At 41.3% G+C, this 26,025-nt stretch overlaps 1 protein-coding gene across 2 annotated transcripts in view; it reads left to right on the plus strand.

Moving 5' to 3' along the window:
* LOC122557432 (uncharacterized) overlaps nt 1–25,922 on the plus strand; it is a 197,755-nt gene extending 171,833 nt beyond the window's left edge. For both annotated transcript variants that reach the window (XM_043705166.2, XM_043705163.2), the window contains exons 7-12: nt 2,324–2,524; nt 6,547–6,655; nt 12,050–13,612; nt 14,661–14,848; nt 18,094–18,220; nt 23,671–25,922. In XM_043705166.2, coding sequence (XP_043561101.2) covers nt 2,324–2,524; nt 6,547–6,655; nt 12,050–13,612; nt 14,661–14,848; nt 18,094–18,220; nt 23,671–23,837 — 2,355 coding nt within the window. In that variant the 3' untranslated portion in view covers nt 23,838–25,922. The remainder of the gene's footprint in view (nt 1–2,323; nt 2,525–6,546; nt 6,656–12,049; nt 13,613–14,660; nt 14,849–18,093; nt 18,221–23,670) is intronic.
* Nucleotides 25,923–26,025: the final 103 nt, after the last annotated feature.

A 26,025-nucleotide genomic window follows, 5' to 3' on the forward strand; every position in this document is an offset into this window, starting at 1 on the left:
CGTTCGTGCTTTAGAAGCAGTGTCCCCAGTTCGTCAATCACGTTACAGCAAATTTGCATTAACAAAACATGCATTGTAGCAGAATGACCTGTATTCTCCTGTTGCAGAGCTCCTACCCCTCTCTAAGCATCTGGATGATGGATTCCAGAGCTTCCCTTCATCTACGACATTGATTAAGCCTGTGAGTGGTTCACTGCTTCTCCTTCAGGCCATCCGCAAGGAATTAGAGGGGTTGAAGTAGCAAGTAGAGCTGAGTGCATTTGGTGTACATATGGAATCTGACAGTCAAGTTTCAGATGATGTCGTGAAAGGGCACCATGCAAATGAGAGGTTGGAGGTGGGCTAACCTAGATTTCTCAGAGGAGGAGAACCCAAGAAATAAAAATGTTAGGGCAGGAAGAGAAAACATTGTTGATGATTGGATGAATAAGAGTCTCACACATCGTGGACAATGGAAAAGAGTTATAAAATCAACCATGCCAAAGGCAGCAACAGGTTCTTCCAAATTTATTCACAGGTGTAACCCTGTGCTGTTGTCTACTTCGAGTGTTCCCATTATCAATCAGCGTGACTGGGAAGTTTTACCAAACAAGTTCATTGCCATCCCCACCATATGCCATCACACAGAGTTTATGAACAGAGTTGACTCTTGTCCTTATACTAGGAGAAAGTGAGGACTGCAGATGCTGGAGATCAGAGCTGAAAATGTGTTGCTGGAAAGGTGCGGCAGGTCAGGCAGCATCCAAGGAGCAGAAGTATTGATGTTTCGGGCATGAGCCCTTCTTCCTGAAGAAGGGCTCATGCCCGAAACATTGATTCTCCTGCTCCTTGGATGCTGCCTGACCTGCTGCGCTTTTCCAGCAACACATTTTCAGCTCTGTCCTTATACTGAAGAACAAGATTGTTAGAAATTACATATACTGTGTCGATAATTGAGAAGGCAAGAGCATTCAAACAACCCAATCAGCTTGGTACTGATTCTAAGTATGCCTCATATCCGTAGACATCAAATATGATATGCCCCAATTACTAATATTATGCAACTTACCCATTATTCTACATCAAAGAGCATCACCCCTTTTTAAATAAAGCAAAATGTCAATTTTTGATCTTCTTGATGTTTTGTGGGATCTTACTGTACATACACTGATAGCTCACATTGCTTACATTACATGTCTGCTTCATGACAGTCACTGTCATGTGACCATACTTCATTTGATGTAAAATGCCTTGGAGTCTAAGGGCTTGAAAGTTGTCATGTAAATACCTCACTAGTCAGAGTCCACATGCCAACAAATCAGCCACCCTTTCTCTCATGCAGTATAATTGTTCCCTTTGAAATTTGGCATTCTTGCAGTTCCATCCTGATGAGTGCACAGTGAAAAACTTTGAGCCCATCTCTTTTTTCATCAAGAATATGATTTTGAATATCAGGTGACTCCTTATTCATTTCAATTCCTTTATTGGTCAGTGCATTGAGAATAGGAGTTGTGAGGTCACATTGTGGCTGTACAGGACATTGGTTAGGCTACTTTTGGAATACTGCATGCAATTCTGATCTTCCTCCTATCAGAAGGATGTTGTGAAACTGAAACTTGAAAGGGTTCAGAAAAGGTTTACAAGGATGTTGCCAGGATTGGAGGGTTTGAGTTCTAGGGAGAGGCTGAATAGGCTGGGGCTGTTTTCCCTGGAGTGTCAGAGGCTGAGGGGTGACTTTATAGAGGTTTATAAAATCATGAGAGGCATGGATAGAGTGAATAGACAAGGTCTTTTCCCTGGGGTGAGGGAGTCTGAAACTAGAGGACATAGGTGTACGGTGAGAGGGGGAAAGATTTAAAAAAGATCGAAGAGGCAACGTTTTCACACAGAGGATGGTGCATGTATGGAATGAGCTGCCAGAGGAAGTGGCGGAGGCTGGTACAATTGCATTATTTAAAAGGCATCTGGATGGATATATGAATGGGAAGGGTTTAGAGGGATATGGGCCAGGTGCTGGCAAATGGGACTAGATTAATTTAGGATATCTGGTCAACATGGACAAGTTGGATCGAAGGGTCTGTTTCCTATGACTCTATAACTGCTGCTATTGAGAGGTCACATTCAATAACCATCACTCAGTTAGTAAGCAGATTCACTCTGGCTGTAAGGATGGAGAAAAGTGTTTTGCTAGTGCTATTGGTGTAGGAGTGTATCACTGAGGTAAATTAAGGGATTCATGTGAAATGTGACCCATGACTATGGCAGCAAAAATATCCCTGTCTTTACAACAAAATAATTCATTGTAATGAAAATATGATCTGGCATCTGTATTTTTCTCTTTCAGATATCCTCAAAGCCTTCTTCCAGACCTCTGAGTCCCCTCTCACCACTGGCTTTCATGACAACAATCTCTGACTCACTTCCTGTTGACTTCAGCTCCCCAGCTAACCCTTTTGCCTGCCTGGATAACTCTGCGGCAAAACACAAGATTGCTGTTAATCCTCGCAGACAGAAGTTCTTTGCCAAACAGAAGAAGCCAACTATTGTAAGAATGCACTGTCCACTGACAACAAGAAAAACAATAACCAGAAACATATGAAGCAAAGACATTGTAAATAAATTCAACACATTGTGAATCAGAATGCAAATTGTGACTCTGAATAAATCTATAACTAACCTTATCAAATCTATTTGAAAAGGAAAGGAAAATACAGTTGCTTTTGTTTGTTTTACCCAGCTAAAGTAAAAAGACAACTGACCCAATAAAAATTGAGTAGAAATGCATTTGTTTTGTATTTAAACCAGGCAGCAATTTGTTTTTAGTGGCATTCATAAGAATTAGTAGCAGACATAGGTCATTCCGTCCCACAAACCTGCTCTTCCTTCATCATTGATCTAACTTTGGTGTTAACACCACATTCCTGCCAACTGCCAATAAGGGTTAGCACTGCTGCCTCATAGCGCCAGGGACCTGGGTTCGATTCCTACCTCAGGTGACTGTGTGGAGATTGCACGTTCTCCCCTGCGTGGGTTTCCTCCGGGTGCTCCGGTTTCCTCCCACAATCCAAAGATGTGCTGGTCAAGTGAATTGGCCATGCTAAATTGCCCATAGTGTTAGGTACAGTAGTCAGGAGTAAATATACGTTAGGGGAAAGGGTCTGGGTGGGTGAGTTACTCTCCGGAGGATCACGTGGACATGTTGGGCCGAAGGGCCTGTTTCCATATTGTAGGGTGTCTAATCTAATCACTGTTAATCACGAATCAATCTTAAAGATATTCACTGATGTCACCTCTGCTGTTCTCTGGGAAGAAGTTTTCCAAAGACTCTGAAAGAAAAAAAATTCAGCACTTCCTTGTGCCAAAATCAGATCACAAACCTAATTTAAAATTATAATTGTGAGTTATTTAGACAAAATCATTTCTGGCATTTATTCCCAATCTATCGCTTCCCATTACTTCATTTCCAGGATTTGCTTCCTCAGTACGTTTCTGGTTATTTTCTTAGCTGAATGTGTTTGAAGTGATTGTCTACACGTTTTAATTTCACAATCTGCAGAATTAAAGCCAAGCACAGGTCGGTGGGAGAATCAGCCACAGTTACATCCATTTGGGTTTTCTCTGTTTCATCCTGATTGTGAAAAAGGTTATGCCACTATGGGAGTTCCCAGGAACCAGCAGAGGATTTGAACGAGCAAGTGGCTAGGTAGAGCTGGATGTGCTCAGCGTATGAATGCAACCTGACACTGAATCTCAAAGGAGGAGACCTCTAGAAATAAATGTGTTGGAGCAGGAAAAAGAACCATTGTCTATGATAATCCAGTCAAAAAATGGATGAGTGAGAGTAGAATGACAGTCTGCGGGAGAAAGTGAGGACTACAGATGCTGCAGAGCCAGAGTTGATAAACCATGGCACTGGTAAAGACACAGCAGGTCAGGCAGCATGCGAGGAGCAAGGGAGTCGGTGTTTCAAGAAGGACCATTCTTCAGGAGTTGGGGAGAGTGAAGGGGACTGCATGATAAATGGAGGGTGGGAGGTGGAATAAGGCTGTGGGAAAGGTAGGTTGGATGGCAATAGGCGGATGAAGGTAAGAGGTGATGGTGATAGGTCGGTGGAAAGTGAGAAGCAGGTAGGTGGGAAGGAAGATGGACAGGTAGGTCAGGTCAGGAGGGTGGACTTGAGTTGGAGGGATGGGGTCGGGGGCAGGGGAGATATAGAAACTGGTAAAATCAGGGTTTGTGCAGCCTCACATCGTATGGACAATGGGAAAGAGTCGTATAATCGACCATGTCAAAGGCTGCAAACAGGTTTTCCAAAATTCATTCTCAGGCTGTTGGTTTCATTGGGAATGCCTAAATTATTGCCCCAGAGGGCAGTTAAGAGTTAACTACATTGCTATGGGTCTGGCGTCACATGTGGGCATCAGTAAACCAGATGGGATTTTCTCCTAAAAATCAACAATGGTTTCATGGTCGTCATTAGATTCTTAATTCCAGAGTTTTATTGAATTCAAATTGCACCACCTGTCATGGCAGGATGCAAACTCGGATTTCCAGAGCAGTGCATGGGTCTCTGGATTAGGTGTCTAACAATAATATCACTCAGTCATCACTGTACCCTAGAAGTCTGTGGGAAGCTAGAGAAGTGATTGCTGGGCCTTTTGCTGAGATATTTGTATCACCAATAGTCACAGGTGAGGTGCCGGAAGACTGGAGATTGGCTAACGTGGTGCCACTGTTTAAGAAGGGTGGTAAGGACAAGCCAGGGGACTATAGACCAGTGAGCCTGACATTGGTGATGGACAAGTTGTTGGGGGGAATCCTGAGGGACAGGTTTTACGCATATTTGGAAAGGCAAGGACTGATTAGGGATAGTCAACATGATTTTGTGCATGGGAAATCATGTCTCACAAACTTGATTGAGTTTTTTGAGTAAATAACAAAGAGGATTGATGAGGGCAGAGCAGTAGATGTGATCTATGTGGACTTCAGGGCTAGAGGGCATAGGTTTAGGGTGAGAGGGGAAAGATATAAAAGAGACCTACAGGGCAACTTTTTCACGCAAAGAGTGGTGCATGTATGGAATGACTTGCCAGAGGAAGTGGTGGAGGCTGGTACAATTGCAACATTTAAGAGGCATTTGGATGGGTATATGTATAGGAAGGGTTTGGAGCAATATGGGCCCGGTGCTGGCAGGTGGGACTAGATTGAGTTGGGATATTTGGTTGGCATGGACGGGTTGGACTGAAGGGTCTATTTCCATGCTGTACATCTCTATGACTCTATGACTTCCTCCCTTGAGAAGTATGGGAAGGAGTGCAACATCTGTGTCATATTTGCATAAACTGGGGATGTCAAAATGCCACCAGTGGGGACAGCTAGTTATTGCCTCGTAAAATGGAGGGGGATGGTGACACATTACCCGAGCTGAGTCCACTCCCGTGCGAGAGGAGACCTCCAATTTCAGGCCACTTCCACCATTAATACCAACGTTTGGGCTTTTGTCTCATTAAAAACTGAGATTGTGTATACCACATTAACCGTTTTCCAACTTGCCGTGCCACCTTCCTCAATTCATGCACGTAAACCACTCTCCCCACCAAAAAATATTATATTAACCGCTTTCACACACAGGCCTCGTGTGAGCAGTCGTGCACAGCTTTAGCAGCTCTGGCAATGATTTTACACAGGAAAAGCTATGCGGGGAAAGTAACTGCACAGGATTCAACATGGGTCGCAGTCCTGTTTGGTCAACTGAAGCTCATTATTATAATTTTAAAGTAAAATTATGTTCTTGATATCTTCAAAGTGGTGCACAATAGTACATATAAATCTGAATCAACCCAGTTTAAATAAACGTTGAGTTTTATGCAGAAGTGTAGATGTCAGTAGGAATTGCAAACTCTTGCAAGCTGTATTCAAATTGAGGTGACAACAGTTGCACCCCACTGTTAGCTGTTTTCTGTGGGTTGTGTTTATATATAACTGTGTTGAAATATGAACAGGTAATTTTGCAGAAGTAACTTGTTAATATTTTCATGATGATGCAAGATTAAAGAGTATTTCCATTTCCAGATTTCCAACTTACATAGTTGATATTCACTGTCATCAAGTGAATTGTACAATATCTGTCAGGAAAGAATTCTATCTTCGCAGAAATATTCTTAAATAAATATGACCTCAATATTCTAAATTAGATTAGATTAGATTACTTAGAGTGTGGAAACAGGCCCTTCGGCCCAACAAGTCCACACCGACCCGCCGAAGCGCAACCCACCCATACATCTACCCCTTCACCTAACACTACGGGCAATTTAGCATGGCCAATTCACCTGACCTACACATCTTTGGAGTGTGGGAGGAAACCGGAGGACCCGGAGGAAACCCACGCAGACGCGGGGAGAATGTGCAAACTCCACACAGTCAGTCGCCTGAGGCAGGAATTGAACCCGGGTCTCTGGCGCTGTGAGGCAGCAGTGCTAACCACTGTGCAATGAGAAAAGATAGCTCTCTAGGAATTAATATTTAAATACACATAAATTAACATGCATAATGTTATTTTTCCTCCAGAGAGAAGATTCAAAGATGCCCAAATTTATTTTGCCTGGAAGTAAAGATGAAAGGGATCCAGTCACGTCCTCTGCCAATGATTTCCAGGCAGAAAATAAAGAAGAAATTGGTATGGACACTTTTATTGCCATCAGTTTTAATTACTATATCCCTGAAGGAAAATACTTACTGGAAGTGTGTTATTAAGATGCCACTGTTCAGAGCAAATCTTGACTCAACAAATTGCTTCGAACAGTTGGTAGCATTCTTCACAGTCAGAGGTTATGGAGTCATGCCTCAACCTACATCAAGAGAATCCAAGTGGGGAAAACAAAAACAGTTTTACATAAAAACTGCAATACTTGGAAATGAATGTAGTGTCATACTGGAGCTCCAGTTTGAGGGAGACAAAGTGAGTTGGACCTGTATACACCATTCGCAGGCTATGTTGCTTTCACACATAAGTGGAGACAGCAGCCTAATGTTACATTTTTCAAATGAGAGGTGACTTCCAAGGTTCTGGAAGTCCTGTGGTACAATGCAAAGGTGAGAAGTGGAGATGTGATGGACAGCATTGTTCCCCAGTGCTGTCCCCCTGCTTATGGATTGTGGAGTCGAGAGAGTGGTGCCGGAAAAGCATAGCAGGTCAGGCAGCATCCGAGGAGCAGGGGGTTTGACGTTTTGGGCAAAAGCACTTCATCAGGAATGATGAAGAGCTTTTGGCTGAACTGTCAATTGTCCTGCTCACCGGTTGCTGCCTGAACTGCTGTGCTTTTCCAGCATCACACTCTCCACTCTAACATCCAGCATCTGCAGTCCTCACTTTCACCTATGGATTGTGAAATCGAGCGTTGTGTTAAATGCCTGCCTAACCACAGGGGTTGCAGTTTTAATTTGCTCATTGTGTATGAAGTATTTTGAGAGGTTTCTGATGAATGTAATGATATGCTATAGAAATACCGGAATTTTTTCACTCATTTGTTTCGTGAGGTATTTCTGTGAGGTGTTGGTGTGAATCAAGTCAAATCTTTATATTTATTAAATTTCACCACAAACCAATAGCCAGTAGAGACCTGGCAGCATGGTGGCTCATTGGTTAACCCTATTGCCTCATTGTGCCAGGGACCCACTTTTGCACGTTCTCCCCATATCTGTGTGGGTTTCCTCCAAGTGTTCTGATTTCTTCCCACAGTCCAAAGATGTGCAGGTTAGGTGGATTGGCCATGCCAAATTTCCCAAAGTGTCCATAGATATGTTGGTTAGATGGATTAGTCATGGGAAATGCAGGGATAGGGTCGAGTGCAGGTCTGGGTGGAAAGGTTAGTGCGGACTCAATGGGCTGAAGGCCTGTTTCCACACTGCAGGGATTCTATGGCTGGTTATTAAATTGAACAGCCAATGTTCCTTTCTTGTTATCATGTGTTTCTGACTTGCATGACAGATTTCTGGGATTAAACCCATATTGTTGAATGCATATTCCCCTCTATAAAATTACTGTGAAGAACAAAATTATTAATATCATTCAGTAAAGACACCAGTACGCTGAATAAACCATGCAAAATAAAAGGTTGTCATTTGGCTCATCATGCTTATACTAGCATTTTCAAAGAGGCAGTAATTCACCTCCGAGCTCTACAAATTCTATTCATCATCTTCAGGGCATAAGTCAGGAGTGTGATAGAATATATACCACTTGCCTGGTTGATTGCAGCTCCAACAACACTCAAGAGGCTTGACACCATCCAAGACAAAGCACCTCCTTGTTTAAACCGCATCCACTGCCTCCAACGTTCACTCTTTCCAAAACTGACACATAATGGCAACAGTGTGCACCATCTACAAGATGCTTTGCAGCATCTTCCAAACTGGTGCCTAGAAGGGCAAGGGAAACACCACCATCTGCAAGTTTCCCTTCATGTTGCACCCGATCCTGCCTTGGAAATATATTGCTAATCCTGCAGTGTTACTGGATCAAGATCCTAGAAATTCCTCTCCATCAGCACAGTGGATACTCCTACAGCATGTTGACTGCAGCGGGCCAACAAGGCAGCTCACCACAAAAGGGGCAACTGGAGAAGGGCAGCAAATGTTGGCTCAGCCAGCAATGTCACATTCCATGAATAAATAAAAGACTTATTCAGTCAGATCCATTCCTTTGTTCTTGGTGCCATAATTTTCTTTTTGTTCACAAATATGTAACAAACTTCTTTTTAAAATTTTCTATTAGTTCTGCTCCCACTACTCTTTCGGGGAGATCATAAAAATTCACCGAATGAGAAAACTACCCTAATCTTTCCTCCAGGTCTTTTGTCAAACTTCTAAATCCCGTATCCTCTGGTTACCAGTTTTCCTGCTGTTGGGGACATGTGTTCCCCATGACCCTCTCAAAATGCATGTTCACTTTGAACGTCTGTGGCAAAACTACCTTCATTCTCCTCAATACAGAGAAGTTCATCTCAATAACTTTCATGTCCACATTTGACTTCTTTGGAGTTAACGTTCCTAAATTGAATGCTATGTCCATTATTTGTATGCTTCCATTTATGACCTTTTTTTTTTACCATATTCATGGGATGTAGGCATCACTGGCTAAGTCATTTATTGTCCATTCCTAGTTGCCCTTGAGAAAGTGATAGTGAGCTGCCTTCTTGAACCGCTGTAATCCATGTACAGTAGGTAGACCCATATGTCGTTAGGGAGGGAATTCCAGGATTTTGACCCAGTGACAATGAAAGAATGGCAAAATATTTCCAAATCAGAATGACGAGTAGATTGGAGGGGATCTTGCAGACGGTAGTGTTCCCAAGTATCAGCTGTCTTCGAGATGGTAGTGAGTTTTGAGAAGATTTGTAGCTCGGTTGAAGTTCTGGATGGAGGTTTGCTTGCTGAGCTGGAAGGTTCAGTTTTCGGACATTTTGTCACCATTATTGGTAACATTATCAGTCAGCTTCCGTTTGAAGCACTTTCCACTTATGTGTTTAGGTTTCCTTGGGATGGTGAAATTATTCCTTGTGGTGACATCATTTCCTGTTCTTTTTCTCAGATGGTAGTAGCCATGGGTTTGGGAGGCACAGTCTAAGAATATTTGGTAAATCTCTGCACTGCATCTTGTAGATCGTGCATACTGCTGCTACGGAGTATTGTTAATGGAGGGAGTGAATGCTAATGGATGCGATGCCAGTGTTAAACTTATTGAGTGTTGTTGGATTTGCACCCATCCAAGCAAGTGGGGCGTGTTCATTCACAGTACTGACTTGTGTCTTATCGATGATGGACATGCTTTGGGGAGTCAGGATGAGAGTTACTTATTGCTTAGCGAGTTTTGGAGTTCTGGATGTAGGTTTGCTCGCTGAGCTTGGAGGTTCATTTCCAGACGTTTAATCACCCTACTAGGTAACATCTTCGGTGGGCCTCAGGCGAAGCAGTATACATGATTCCTGCTTTCTGTTTATATGTTTGGGTTTCTTTGGTTGGTGATGTCATTTCCAACGGTGATGTCATTTCCTGTGGTGATGTCATTTCCGGTAGTGATGCATTTCCTGTTCTTTTTCTCAGGGGGTGGTAGATGTGGTCTAACTCGATGTGTTTGTTGATAGAGTTCCGGTTGGAATGCCATGCTTCTAGGAATTCTTGTGCATGTCTCTGTTTGGCTTGGCCTAAGATGGATGTGGTATCCCAGTCGAAGTGGTGTCCTTCCTTATCTGTATGTGAGGATACAAGTGAGAGAGGGTCATGTCATTTTGTGGCTAGTCGGTGTTCATGTATCCTGGTGGCTAGTTTTCTGCCTGTTTGTCCAATGTAGTGTTTGTTACAGTTCTTGCACGGTATTTTGTAAATAACAATAGTTTTGCTTGTTGTCTGTATTGGGTCTTTCAAGTTCATTAGCCACTGTTTTAGTGTGTTGGTGGGTTTGTGGGCTACCATGATGCTAAAGGGTCTGTGTAGTCTGCCAGTCATTTCTGAGATGTCTTTGATGTAGGGGAGAGTGGCTAGGGTTTCTGGATGTTCAAAGTTTGGGAGAAGATTTGTAGCTTGGATGCTCGTTGTTGTGGTTCTGTTCGCCGAGCTGGGAATTTGTGTTGCAGATGTTTCGTCCCATGCAAGGACTGCACAAAATACTACATAGGACAAACAGGAAGACAGCTAACGATCCGCATCCATGAACACCAACTAGCCACGAAACGACATGACCAGCTATCGTTAGTAGCCACACACTCAGATAACAAGCAACATGAGTTCGACTGGGGCAACACTACTATTATAGGACAAGCCAAACAGAGAACAGCCTGGGAATTCCTAGAGGCAATGCACTCATCCACAGATTCAATCAATAAGCACATCAATCTGGAACCAATATACCGGCCACTGCAGCGGAGGCAGAAAAGGCAGATACAAATCACTATAAATGCCGGAGGAAACATCACAGAAGCGCTTCACAGGAGGCTCCCAAGCACTGAGGATGTCACCTAGACAGGGGACGAAACGTCTGCAACACAAATTTCTGGATGTATTTTGTCTGCTTGTTTGGGTTTGTTATTGAGAAATCGGCGGACTATGTTCATTGGGTACCCATTCTTTTTGAATACACAGTATAGGTGACTTTCCTCTGCTCTCATAGTTCCTCTGTGCTGCAGTGTGAGTTGGCTCATTGAAATAATGTTCTGATGCAGCTTTGTTTGTGGATGTTGCTACAGATTGCTTCTGTAGTTCAATATTTGATCCGTGTGTGTTGTTTTCCTGAAGTCTCACTAGAATTCCTAGAAGCATAGCAATCCAACTGGAACTCTATCAACAAACATATCGAGTTAGACCCCATCTACCGCCCCTGAGAAAAAGAACAGGGAATGGCATCACCACAGGAAATGACATCACCACCAGAAATGACATCACAAACCCAAAGAAACCCAAACATCTAAATAGAAAGCAGGAATCATGTACACTGCTTCGCCTGAGGCCCACTGAAGGTGTTACCTAGTGGGGTGGCGAAATGTATGGAAATGAACCTTCTAGCTCAGCGAGCAAACCTACATCCATTATTTATTGCTGTATGCCTAGCCTCTTACCTGCTCTTGTAGCTACTTTGTTATATAATGAGTCCAGTTGAGTTTCTGGTTAATGCTAGCCCCCAGGATGTTAAAAGTGGGAGATTCAGTGATGGCAGCACCATTGAATGATAGGGTGCTGTGGTTAGATTGTCTTTTATTGGAAATGGTCATTTTCTGGCATTTGTGTGTCATGAATGATTTTTATGATTCTAAGGGAAGGTAGGTTTGGATGGGCAATAAGATAATCTACAATTTGTTGAGTACTTGCTGTTCTGATGCTTTAATGTGACATAATTGAATTACAAAACCAGCAGTGAAAGTGAAAACAATGTACAACCAACAATAATAACTTTTGAACAAATGTCTTCTGATGACTGACGGCAGAAATGTTTTCACTGTTTAGAATTAAGTTTTTGAACATTAGTTTTATTGTCATAAAATTAAGTCATTTATGACCTCTTTTCCTCATTATGTAACAGATCTCTTGGCACAATGCAATGACTTAAAGCATGAAACAAATGGAGATGAGTTTATGGAAACTGTTTCTAAGAGTTCCAAAATACATGAGGTTCCTCACAGTCACAGTCCAGAGCATGGTGGAAATGCTTTAGATCAGAATGGAGCTGTATTGCCTAAAACTACAAGTAAACAGACACTTGACCCAGAAATGCTCCTTACCTCTGATGGTGTATATAGTTCTGAGAAGCCTCCCAATATGCAAGTGCTGTCACCAGGAATAATGCTAATGCATGATGAAGATTTTAAATCGACTTTGGAGAAGTCTTGTATGGACAATGAAGAAAATGCTGTTCTGTCTCTTCCCATGTTTCCAATGACCATTACTGAATCAGAAGAATGTTCAGAGACAATCAGTCGAGCCAAAGGGGGAGCCATATTTGAGAATATGGAGGAGGCTGTGCACCCCATCAATGCCGACACACCTCCATCAGAAGGAAAGATCTCAGCTGAAATACACACAGAGAGAAGTGAAGTGGGAAATGGTGGAAATGCAGTACAATCAGAACATGGCTCAAAGTCTAAAGAAGCAAAGTGTAAGAGCTCTGTTGTACCTCATGATGACGCTTTGCACTTGTTCAAAGAGACAGAACGACAGGAAGAAAATATCCTGACAGATAATTCAATAATGAGAGAGGTAGTTGACACGAGCTTATTAAATAACAAGGTGGAACACCAACAGGCTTCCAGTGATGAATTGACAGATAATACTTGGTGTATATCAGAAGTTCCACTTGAAGAGTTGTTCATTCAATCTGAACCTTCTACACTGCAATTACTTGATGTTCAGGGACAGTCTGAACATTCAATACCTGATAAGTCATTACAGAAAGATAACAGGCTTGTGAATCAAGGTTCAGCCAAATTCTCAATCGCCTCTGCCTGGCAGAGGTCGTTATTGGAGGCCAATAGAAAGAACGAAGGTTTGAATGCAGATTGTAGTTTTCAGGCACCACAGAAACCTGAGCTTTGCAAGGAGAATGTCAGTGAAGGGTCATCAAATCAAGGCACAGGAGGTCTCCTGAAATACCAACAGTTCTTTGATCAGCCATTGAAGATGAAATTCGCTGGAGCCAGACCAGCTGCTACTGAGAAGCCATGTCTCCAAAACATTACAAAACCGCAAACAAAAGCTGACTTAGATACCAAAGGAAACCCATTTGGTGTCAAACTCAGGAGAACCTCACCTCTTCTCAAATATTCAGCTGAAAATAACTCCGAACATGTTGTGGTTGACAGCGAGCAGGCAGTGGGAAGTAAGCCACATGCAGGGATACAGACCCCAACGGCTCAGGCAATTGCTGCTAGAGGCAGCAGACAGGCAGAGGCTGACACAGTGAATACAGTGAAGGAAGATAATGACAAATTATTCCTGGAGAGTCACAGGAATAGATGCCGACTGCTGGGAAAAGCTGATTCAGTGGATGTCTCAACTGAGTTAGTGACACAAGAAAAGGACAATACTCCTCAAGAGAAGACTGAAAGAAAAGATCGTCAAACCCAACTGGACTTCAGTAAAGCCTCAGGTATGGAATATTAGTTTGTCTTGACCAATTGTTTGGTTAACTGTTTCAGTGGTTGAAGGAGACTGCACTGATGGTGTTCTAGATTCACTGCTTCACTGTTATTGTTACTAAATAAGTAACACTGTGGTTGTGTTATGCATTTTCCTGATATCTATACAAACTGAATTGCTCATTCCATTTTGTCTGTTTGTGCCTGCATGAAACAAGAAACACCATCAAGTAAACATTGGATAACTATCAACACGACCTTTTCCTTTCCCTCTTTTCCCAATATTCCCTTCATTGCATCTAAACGGATCATCTCATCTACTTCATGTGGTGATAACGGCTGTGTTCTCACCACTCTATGGGTAAAGACATTTCTCCTGAATTTCCTTTTAGATTTATTTGTGACTACCTTATATTTAAGACCCCTTGTTTCGATGTCCCAAAATCTCTACATTGACTTGACGAAACACCTTCATCATTGTAAAGATCTTTAACGGGAGGAGGTGTTGGCTTGGAGGGATTATTATCACTAGACATATTAATCCAGAGACCCGGATAATTTTCTAGAAACCCAGGTTCAGATGGTGGAATTTGAATCCGGTAAATATCTGGGATTAAGAGTCTAATGATGACTACAAAACCATTGCCAGTTGTTGAGGGGAAAACACTTCTGGTTTAAGAAAGGAAATCTGCTGTTCTTATCTGGTCTGTCATATATGTGACTCCAGACCCCCAGCTTATCTGCCCTCTGAGCTATGAGGAATGGGCAATAGATGCTAGTCCATCCAGCAACTCCAACATCCTGTGAATGAATTAGAAAAACAGTCACCTTCTGTTTTCTCAAGGACATCTGAAAGTTGGAAATGAATTCTGATCGAAATTATCAAATGCACGCACAAAGCCAATGAATATAGCAATCTTTCGTTTGTGTGTTAATGTTAAAAACCAGTGGCCCTCTAAGTAAAAGCAAAACATGCAATGTCTTGATCAATCGTCTTCAGTGATATTATCTTTTGTTCCCTGTGGAAAAGATATTTGATTGCTCAAATCTGTTATGTAGAGAGGAAACCACAACTTGTCAAATGTGCTGCAGCAGAGGATGCCAGCTGTGGAGTCAACTGCTCAGAGCCTGTGTGGGTCTCCATGGCAAGACAGAAACAGAAAGGCTTTCAAGGCCAATACTCAGGGATGCAGGACAGACCCCAGCCCCTGGAGGACAGGTTCTCAGTACAGATTGATGCAAAGAAGGTAACATTATTTCCATTCAACTGCTAACATGTTTGATTTGTGTAGTTATTTGTGCTTAAATTTGTGCTTATTTGTAGTGAAATTGTCTTTTTCTTGATAATGAATCAGAAATTCGTTATTTCTATCCATTTTCAAAGACATGTGGTTTCTTCAAAGAAGTATCACATAATCCCTACAGTGTAGTAGCAGGCCATTTGGCCCATCGAATCCACTCTGCCCCTCCAAAGAGCATCCCACCTCCTGCACTCTAACCCTGCATTTCCCATGGTTAATCCACCTAGCCTGCACATCCCTGGGCAATTTAGCATGGTCAATCCACCTAACCCGCACACCTTTGGAGGAAGTCGGAGCACCCAGAGGTAACCGACGCAGACATAGGGAGAATGTGCAAACTCCATACAGATGGTCACCCGAGGGTGGAATCAAACCCGGGTCCCTGGTGCCAAGAGGCAGCAGTGCTAACCACTGAGTCACCGTACTGCCCCTAGTGGATGGAGTTGATCACCAAGTTTGACAAATAATTCTTCATTTCTTTTTCTTTTGGATGCACTGTGGGGGAACAAGTGGAATAATTGACAATTTTGTGAGCTTTTATTTTGCTTCCATTATATAATGACAGACTCACGTCAGAACATAATGCAGGATACAACCTTGAGGTGATTCGTTCACAATCCCAGGTCAATTGAAGAAACGTTTGTTTGTACAAGAAATACAACAAGCTGGAGTATGCTTCCTGATAGGCAGATTCATTTGTACTTGAAAAGAAAATTGGATATGTAGTTGAAAAGGAGATGTTCGCAGGGCTGTGTGCAAAGAACAAGGGAGTAGAGCTAATTAGATGGCTCTTTCCAAGAACCACCACCAAAAACTAAATGATGTATTTTTATAGTGTATGATTCGAGGATGTTCAGACAGTAGTTCAAGAGGCACCATATATTTACAAAGATCAGATCGAGCTAGCGATAGAGAGAAACAAAAGTGTGAAGGTCACTGCCTTTGGAAAGGTTGGGCAATGGTGATAAGTGGGGAACTTGAGTGTTGTGCAAATTGAGCAGGAAGTGGGCCCAGTGGGTGATGGTATGGATTATCGCACAGAGCTGAGTCACAGAGATTCTGAACATTATGGTTAAACCGCCTTCCATGAACATTAATTTTTATACAATCCCGATATAGGGCAAGTTAATAATTGAACAAAAACAATGTTAACATTTTGAGCCAAGTGACCTGTCTTCTGAATTGTTCTGCACTCGCAACATTAACTCTGTTTTTCTCTCTCTACATATGCTGCCAGACGTGCTGAGTTTTTCCAGCAATTTGTTTTTATTTGTTTCAGCATCCACTGATTTTCATTTAAATCCATTAATTTAATCCTGTCACTAAATCAAAGGATCTGACCCTTTCACCATAACATGAAGATAGTAAGTAGATAAATTGAACCTCGTTGCAGTGGAAATTATATTGCAAGAGAAATACAAGTGATTTAATGTAAAATTTAGCTATAAGGTTTGGGCCCCACTTCGTTGGATGAATAATTAAATTAATTGCCACCAAATCGTGTTGCTTCTGTTTATTTTTACCCAGGAGAAAACTGAGTTGAGATCCATGACATGATTGGCAGAACAGCTGAACACATTGGTATATTTACAAATGTAATGGAATTTTATGAATTATGTCAACTCTGATTTTACAACTTGGAAACAAGCCATTTGAGTAAAGGGTCCTGGTGTTTATGCAATACTCCAATCTCCTCCCACTGAACAGTTTTGGGCCTCTTCTCTAGGCAAAGATATATAAGTTGGTTCTGATACAACGCAATAGTTCTGTTTTCGTGTGATGTTGCATTATCAGAAAATTGCGTAATAGCCATCCCATTTAAACCAATGGGGCCAGAATTGCGTTATAGCCAATACAGGGAAGGAAAGTTTGTGTTCTACAAATAGTGGGCTAAATTCTTCAATCCTGTTAAAGCCGATTCACCCTGAGTAAACATGTGTTAAAGCAGAACCAACTGTACTAGTATTGGGAGTGGTCCAAACAAGGTTCAGTAGGCTGATAGCAGGTATGAAGGGAGTATGTTACAAAGAGAGATTGAGTGGTTTGGGTCTGTACGTGCTGGAATATAGAAGAATGAGAGGTGACCTTACTGAAACGTACTCAGCTCCTTCCAGCATTCAAGTGCATCAAAGCCTCTCCCGGTGATCGGAGATGGCAGTGGCATTGTCAGCGGCAACAAAAGTGCGGCCTGCTCATGATGGTCGATGCAGGCTGACGGACACTCCAGACCATGGCTAGGGCCAGGTGTCTGCTTCTGTAGCTGAGCATTCTAAACACTTTTATGGAGATAAGTCTTTAGACTTTAAGATCTGGGCATTTTCGTACCTTCTGGTTCTTTTTAAAAAATGTTTCTATTGTCTTTCTTAAGTTCAGTTTTTTGAAACCAAGATGGCCCCTGAGAATGGTGAGTCTGTACATTTTTCACTGTACTCATGCATTTCTATACTTGAGTACATATGACAATAAAATCTAATTCTAATTCTGCGATCCTGAGAGGGCTTGCCAGGGTAGATGTGGAAAGGTTGTTTCCCCTTGGCAGAGACTCTGGAATGAGAGGGCATAATCTCAGAAAAAAAGGGTCACACATTTAAGGCAGAGATGAGGAGGAATTTCTTCTCTCCATGGTTATGAATCTGTGGAATTGTTTACCTCAGAGGGCTGTTGAGGCTGGGTGTTTAAGTAATTTCACAGTTGAGGTAGACAAGATTTTTGCTTAGTAAGGGAATCAGGGGTTATGGTGAAAAAGCAGAAAAGTAGAGTTTAGAGTTATCAGAGTTGCCATGATCTCATTAACTGGAGACTTGATGGGCCAAATGGCCTACTTCTGCTCCTTTGTCTTACAGTCTTTTTTTTTGTCACCGCATCAATATATCCTTCTATATTTATTCCTCCCTCATGGTTTTCCAGCTTCCCCTTAAATGCAGAAATGCTGTTCTGCTCAAGTATTCTCAGTGATAACAAGTTCCCCATCTTCAGCACTCATTGAATAAAGAGGTTTCTCCTGAACGCCCAATTTGTCTGCAATAAAATTGGTGACCCGTGATGTTTGACTGCACCATTGCAAACATTGTGGATTGACTTCAGTGGAAAAGTAATCAGATTGTTGAGTACAAATGCTCACTTACACTGAGTTAACCAAAAATATTTGCTAAATTACAGGGCTATTCGTTTTCCTTTTCTTTCTCTTTTAGGAAGCAAAAAAACCCCAATGGGGGAAGAATGGAAATAAGAACCCCTTACCCAGCTTTCAGGCCAAGGAACTGAAAACACATGCAAAGGAGGAAGATGAATCCAACACAATAACTCCTTTTGGACATGGTAAAAAAATCCACACAAAATCAAGCGATACCATTGTATTGAAGGAGGTGTTGACCTGTTGTGGGACAGATTTCTTCTCACCCTCCCCTCCCCTAAAAATTAATATATTGATGCATGAATGCTTAATTAAAAGAAATATTGCACCCAAACTGGATGCCAGACTGTTGTCTCCAAAGGACTTGGCACAGTTCAGATTCGAGCTTAGTTTACACAAACAGAAATAAATGATATAAATGAGGGGGATTGATCTCATGGTCATTATGGACATGTGGTTGTAAGGTGATCAGTGTTTCCAATCAGGTGTTCCAGGAAATTTGCTCTTTAGACAAGATAGGCAGAATGGAAACAAGGAGGGGAAACCTGACTAAAAGAGGATCGGTATAAAGACATTGCAAATAAAGGATCTTAGCTGAGAGAATTATTCTGAGCTTTCTGAATCGCACTAACAGCATGATGGATATGAATTCTGTTTATGTCAAAAGCAAATTTCATGATCATACATCCTGCCCCTTCATTCAAGTCATTGATATCGATTGTAAACAGCTGACAGCTCAGTACTATTCCTGTGGAGCACCAATGTTAGCAGCTTCTCAACCTGAAAACTATAATGTACCCCTAATCTGACAGTTTATCAATTCTAAACCATGCTAATATGTCAACTACATCACCTAAAAGCTCTTACTTTTGTGGTGACCTTTGATGTGACACCTTGTCAAATGACTTTTGGGAATCCAGTATATCACATCTACCCCTTTAACCACGTTGATTGTAATTTCCTCAAAGAACTCAGATAAAACCGTCAAATGTGATTTCCATTTCATAAACCTATGTTGACTCTGTCTGATTGCTTTGAGAGTTTCAGAGTGTTCTACAATAACCTCTTTAATAAGAGTCTAGCTCTCCATGTTAGGCTAACTGGCCTGTAATTTCATGCCTCCTGACTTCTTCAGTTTTTGAGTAGGTGAGTTACACTCACTATTTTCCAACCTAATTGGACCTTACCAGAATCTAGGGAGCTTTGGAAAATTGAAACAAGTGCATCTAATTTCTTGACAGTTACTTCTTTTAAAATTGGGGGTTGAAATCCATCAGGCTTTAGGATGTTGTCATTCTAGTAATTGTCTCAGTACCTTTTCATGAGTGCTTATCTTTGTTTTAGTACCTTGCTTGTTTTCGCTTCTTGATTTGCAAATATTTCTAGGATGTTGTTAGTGGGTTCAACTGTGAAGACAATCACAAAATATCTGCACCTGCCATTTCCTTAAATCACATTACTAATTCCCAAACTCATTCTCTAAGGAACCAATCCTCACTATAGATACTTTGTTTTTCTTTTTAAATACTTGTAGAAATTCTAACTAACTATTTTACATTTCTAGCTAGCTTTTTCATCCCTTATTTTCTCTCTCCCTATTTTCAGACTGTATAATTTGTATTTATTTTATATTCTGTCCAATGTTTTGATCTGCATTAATCTTTGCAGAATATTGCTGTTTTCCTTTCAACTTGATACTACCTTTAATGTTCTTGGTCAGCCACACTTGAGGGATCCTCACTTAAAATGTTCTTTCTCACCAGAGTATATCTTTGTTGAGTCGGAAGAAATATCTTCTTAAATATCTACTGTTGCAACACTTTGCCTTAATTTAATTTTCCTGTTCACTTTAGCCAGTTCTATCATAATTTTCTTGTAATTGACTTTATTTGAGTTTAAAATGCTAATCTTTGATGCACTGTTCTCTTCCCCCAAACTGAATGTGAAAATCAACCATGATATGATCAATGCATCCTAGGATTCCTTTATTAAGATAATTAATTAAAACCAGTTTATTAAATATCAACCAGTCTTGAATAACTGACTCTCTAGCAGGCTCAAGAATATGCTGCTCTAAGAAATTGTCCCGGCAACATTCCATGAATTGATCATCGGGGTAACCTTAGCCAATCTAATTCATACATTATATTTGGATTAAAATCATCCATGATTTTCTTATGAGATGGAGTCATAGATTCATACAGCATGGAAGCAGACCCTTCGGTTCAATCAATCCATGCTGACCATGATATCAAAGTAAACTAGCTCCACCTGCCTGAACTTGGCCCATGTCCTTCCAAACATTTCTTATCCAGTTGCCTTCTAAACATTGTAACTGTACCGACATCTATCGTTGCCTCTGGAAGTTCATTCCACACACAAACCACTGTTTGTGTAAAAACGTTGTCCTTCATGTCTTCTTTAAATCTTTCTCCTCTCACCTTAAAAATATGCCCCCTCGTCTTGAAAAACCTCCAACTCTCGGGAAAAGACACCTGCTGTTCACATTGCCAACAACCCTTACAATTTTCTAAACATCTATAAGGTTACCCCTCAACCTCCTGTGCTCCAGTGAAAAAAATCCCAGCCTATCCACTCTCCTTATAATTCAAACTCTCCATTACAGATCTCATGATTTCTTCCTGTATGTTTCCTCATGCCTTATTGTTCCTTTGAGGGAAACCATAAATGACTCCCCCAAATAGTTTATGGGTTCCCTTACTCAAACTGATACAATATTTTGATCTTTAGAATAAAATTAATATCTCACTTTTACACTCATTTCATCCTTAATTAAGATTGCTACCTCATCACGTTTTCCTAGCTTCCTGTCCTTAATAGCTCCTGCATCACAACAATGACTGCACTTCAAACTTATCCTGAGATCAAAAACGGCTCAATATAAAAGCAAGTCATAGAGTAATAGAGATGTACAGTATGGAATCAGACCCATTGGTCCAACCCGTCCATGCCGACCAGATATCCCAACCCAATCTAGTCCCACATGCCAGCACCCGGCCCATATCCCTCCAAACCCTTCCTATTCATATACCCATCCAAATGCCTCTTAAATGTTGCAATTGTACCAGCCTCCACCACTTCCTCTGGCAGCTCATTCCATACATGTACCACTCTCTCTGTGAAAAAGTTGCCCCGTAGGTCTTTTTTATATCTTTCCCCTCTCACCCTAAACCTATGCCCTCTAGTTCTGGACTCCCTGACCCCAGGGAAAAGACTTTGTCTCTTTATCCTATCCATGCCCCTCGTAATTTTGTAAACCTCTACAAGGTCACCCCTCAGCCTCCGACGCTCCAGGGAAAACAGCCCCAGCCTGTTCAGCCTCTCCTATAGCTCAAATCTTACAACCCTGGCAACATCCTTGTAAATCTTTTCTGAACCCTTTCAAGTTTCACAACATCTTTCTGATAGGAAGGAGACCAGAACTGCACTCAATATTCCAACAGTGGCCTAACCAATGTTCTGTAGAGCAGCAACGTGACCTCCCAACTCCTGTACTCAATACTCTGACCAATAAAGGAAAGCATACCAAATGCCTTCTTCACTATCCTATCTACCTGCAACTCCACCTTCAAGGACGTATGAACCTGCACTCCAAGGTTCAGCAACACTCCCTATGACCTTACCATAAGTGTTTAAGTCCTGCTAAGATTTGCTTTCCCAAAATGCAGTACCTCACATTTATCTGAATTAAATTCCATCTGCCACTTCTCAGCCCATTGGCCCATCTGGTTCAGATCTGAGGTAACCCTCTTCGCTATCCACTACACCTCCAATTTTGGTGTCATCTCCAAACTTACTAACTGTACCTCTTATGCTCGCATCCAAATCATTTAGGTAAATGACAAAAAGTAGTGGACTCAGCACTGATCCTTGTGACCAGAGAGGCTTGATAAGGGCAGAGCAGTAGATGTGATCTATATGGACTTCAGTAAGGAGTTTGACAAGGTTCCCCATGGGAATTCTGGTTACAGGTCTCCAGTCTAAAAAACAACTCTCCAGCACCACCCTCTGTCCTCTACCTTTGAGCCAGTTCTGTATCCAAATGGCTAGTTCTCCCTATATTCTGAGCTCTAACCATACTAACCAGAATTCCCATGGGGAACCTTGTCAAACTCCTTACTGAAGTCCATATAGATCACATCTACTGCTCTGCCCTTATCAATCCTCTTTGTTACTTCTTCAAAAAACTCAGTTAAGTTTGTGAGACATGATTTCCCACTCACAAAGACAAGTTGACTATCCCTAATCAGTCCTTGACTTTTCAAATACATGTACATCCTATCCCTCAGGATTCCCTCCAACAACTTGCCCACCATTGACATCAGGCTCACTGGTCTTTAGTTCCCTGGCTTGTCCTTACCACTCTTCTTAAACAGTGGCACCACGGTAGCCAACCTTCAGTCTTCTGGCACCTCACCTGTGACTATCGATGATACAAATATCTCTGTAAGAGACCCAGCAATCACTTTTCTGGCTTCCCACAGAGTTCTAGGTTTACACCTGATGAAGTCCTGGGGATTTATCCACTTTTATGCATTTCACGACATCCATCACTTCCTCCTCTGTAATATGGACATTTTTCGAGATGTCACCATCTATTTCCTTACATTCTATATCTTCCATGTCCTTTTCCACAGTAAATACTGATGCAAAATACTCATTTAGTATCTCCCCCATTTTCTGCGGCTCCACACAAAAGCCATCTTGCTGATCTTTGAGGGGCCTGAGTCTCTCCCTAGTTACCCTTTTGTCCTTAATTTATTTGTAAAAACCCTTTGGATTCTCCTTAATTCTATTTGCCAAAGCTATCTCATGTCCCCTTTGTGCCCTCCTGATTTCCCTCTTAAGTATGCTCCTACTGCCTTTATACTCTTCTAAGGATTCACTCGATCTATCCTGTCTATACCTTACATATGCTTCCTTCTTTTTCTTAACCAAACCCTCAATTCCTTTCGTCATCCAGCATTCCTATGCCTACCAGCCTTTCCTTTCACCCTAACAGAAATATACTTTCTCTAGATTCTCGTTATCTCATTCCTGAAGGCTTCCCATTTTCCAGCCATCCCTTCACCTGCGAACATCTGCCCCAATCAGATTTTGAAAGTTCTTGCCTAATACTGCCAAAATTAGCCTTTCTCCAATTTAGAACTTCAACTTTTAGATCTGGTCTATCCTTTTCCGTCACTATTTTAAATCTAATGGAATTATGGTGCAAGCGTGACTAGATTGGGTTGGGATAGCTGGTCAGCATGGACGAGTTGGACAGAAGGGTCTGTTTCCACGCTGTACATCATTATGTCTATGACTCTATGACTCTAACCCTTCACCTGGCAGTTCATTTTCAACTCTTTCGTAACACCGATTCTAAAAACTCATTATTTAAAAGGTCTCAATTAAAGGTCTTCACTAAAAGTAACTTTTGAGGTGAAAACAACTTTGTTTGCTCAGCCACTGACCTTGAAATCAATACCTTATACCTTTCTAATATAAACAGATCACAGAATAAATTCAAACACCATATAATTTCCATGTAGACTGATAAAAGCGTGTGTCTACATTGGTACAGTGACATTTTGATATTGTGACCTTGATCTGTCTTTACCATTTTCATTAGGTTCACAGTTACAGCCAAAAGCACAAGCCTATGGAATGGGGATGAGAGAGAAACGGCCAACGCCTAATGTGAAGATTGCTCCACTGGCTACTGTGCAACCACCATGGCTGGCCATTGCCAAGAAGAAAGCAAAAGCATGGAGTGACATGCCTCAGACTGTCCAGTAGCACTTCAGCTCCAAAACAAGACAACAGGAGGAGATTGCTCTTCAAAACATTCCCGAGACCCCAACTGTGATTGTCTTCAACAGTGATACTGAGACTGTTGTGGTACACGCTGTGGCATAGTGTAGCAATTTGTCCTGAAAAGTGGTGCAATTGTGGAGTATTAGATGGGCTGCTTGTTAAACTGCATGTCCAATATTCAATTCATTGACGTCCACGGAAACAAACATTTGATTGCATCTGCAATAAGTACCAGTTTTGCATCCACTCCCAAATTAAATTTCACCCTGAAAGTGCATTCCATTGGTGTTCCTCTGTCACTGTTCAGATGCATGAATTAAACTGATTTAAAAAGTTTATCGTCTATGTTGAAGGACCCAAAGAAATGACATACTCAGCTATTGTCAGCAAACGTAGAGTCCAAGCTAATAAAGCTGACAGGCCTAATTGTTCTTTTTGATTTCTAAACTGCTCCTTTACTCCCAAAATTATCTTATACCTGTCTCTGTCAGTGACTACCTGCGTTGTGGAGTGGAATAGCTGGATATTATTATTTCCTGCAATGGCAGACTGAATTCACTTCTGGAATGAACTGTAAGCTCAGCATAAACGCCTGCAATTCCAAATCTGTTGGTAACTTGAGCTATTTAGAATAAGGTCTGATCTACTAACTGATGAGCAAGCTGTCTGCAGGTTTAGTGACTTGGATTTATTCATCTGCTCCTGTGACTTGGGTTCAAATCAAGTCCAGAGTGACGTAAAGAATATTTCTTCTGTCTCCCATAAAATGCACTTGAACATCAGAGGTTAGCTTTAGTTTAGCTTTTGTTTCTTGGCACGGGATAAGGTAAGGATTTAACCTCAATCCAAAGGATATGGGCATCATTGGAAAGGCCAGCTTTTATTGATCATCAGATGAGTTAACATCTTAAGCCATTGGAGTCGGTACAGTGTAAGTACTACATAGTGCTTTTTCATTCTCCGTGGAGCAGTTTGATACAACTGAATAGTTTGATATTCTACGTCAGAGGGCAGTTAAATGTCAACCATGTTGCTGTAGATATGGAGTTATACATAGGGCTCAACAAGGATGGCAAATTGAAGAAATTTAGTGAGCCAGATTGTTTTGTTATTTAGAGTTTCACAGATCATTATTAATGAGACTAACATTTTATTCAAGTTTTATTAATTATTTTCAAATTCCTTAAGCAGCTATGGTGGGATTTAAACTCATATCTCCAAAACGGTTGTTCAAAGCTTTCAATTACACGCCTAGTAGTAAACAGCTTCTCCAACATAATCCCAATATTCAGTCATTGAGAAAGACATTTCAGGGAAGTAAGGGAAGAATTCTACAACCTTTAAATATCCAAATCAGGTTTAAGAAGTGTGCAAATTAATGGCATAGAAAGGTGCCATTGAATCCATTGTATCAGTGCCACCTGTATACCAGAACAAGTTAAAATTAATCCAAGTGCCTGATAATTTGCTAATAGCCTTGAGTCTTTCTCTGCTTTTATCTATTTTGCCCTTAAAATAACCAAGGGTTTCTGATTCAATTATTTCCTGATTCATTCCATGTTCTACACAAGCATCCGCATAAAAACATCATTCCCAACCATCTTATTCACCCGTTCTATAACAATTTGAAACTGATTATCACTGCACTGCCAAAATCTCAACCAACAGAAAGGCTCTTTCTGTATTCACTGTATCGAACCACTTTGTAATATTTGAAGACCACGCAGGTTCAATGGTTCAAAAGCACTTTGGATTTAAACTCAGCAAAGTCACTCAGAGGCAGTTTTTAGCAGGGAACTTGACTTAGGCCTTGGTTCACGTTTACATTGCTATTTTATAGTTAATGCACATGCAAAATTGCTTCATGCTGAGGCTGAACTTACCATTTAAGTGCAGCAAAAAAGAGTGATACATGACCTTGAGGGTACCAAGATGGAAAGTGCTTTGGTTCCAGCATCTTCACTCTTTTCCTTACTAAGCACACACCAAAAAGAAATTAAAAATTGATAGACTGTCAGAATTATGACCTCATACATGTTCCAATAAAGGTGACTAAAATTTGAAGCATTTCCAATTGTCCTGCTAAATATCTTCAGAGTTGGTAACAATAGAAATTATGCCTGTTGTTATATTCTGTACCACGAGCTGCATTAAACTCTGCTGTTTTGAA

This window comes from Chiloscyllium plagiosum, unplaced genomic scaffold, assembly GCF_037043375.1.
Source record: "Chiloscyllium plagiosum isolate Xiang-an unplaced genomic scaffold, Cpla_swu_hap1 HiC_scaffold_11, whole genome shotgun sequence".
Lineage (NCBI taxonomy): Eukaryota > Metazoa > Chordata > Chondrichthyes > Orectolobiformes > Hemiscylliidae > Chiloscyllium > Chiloscyllium plagiosum.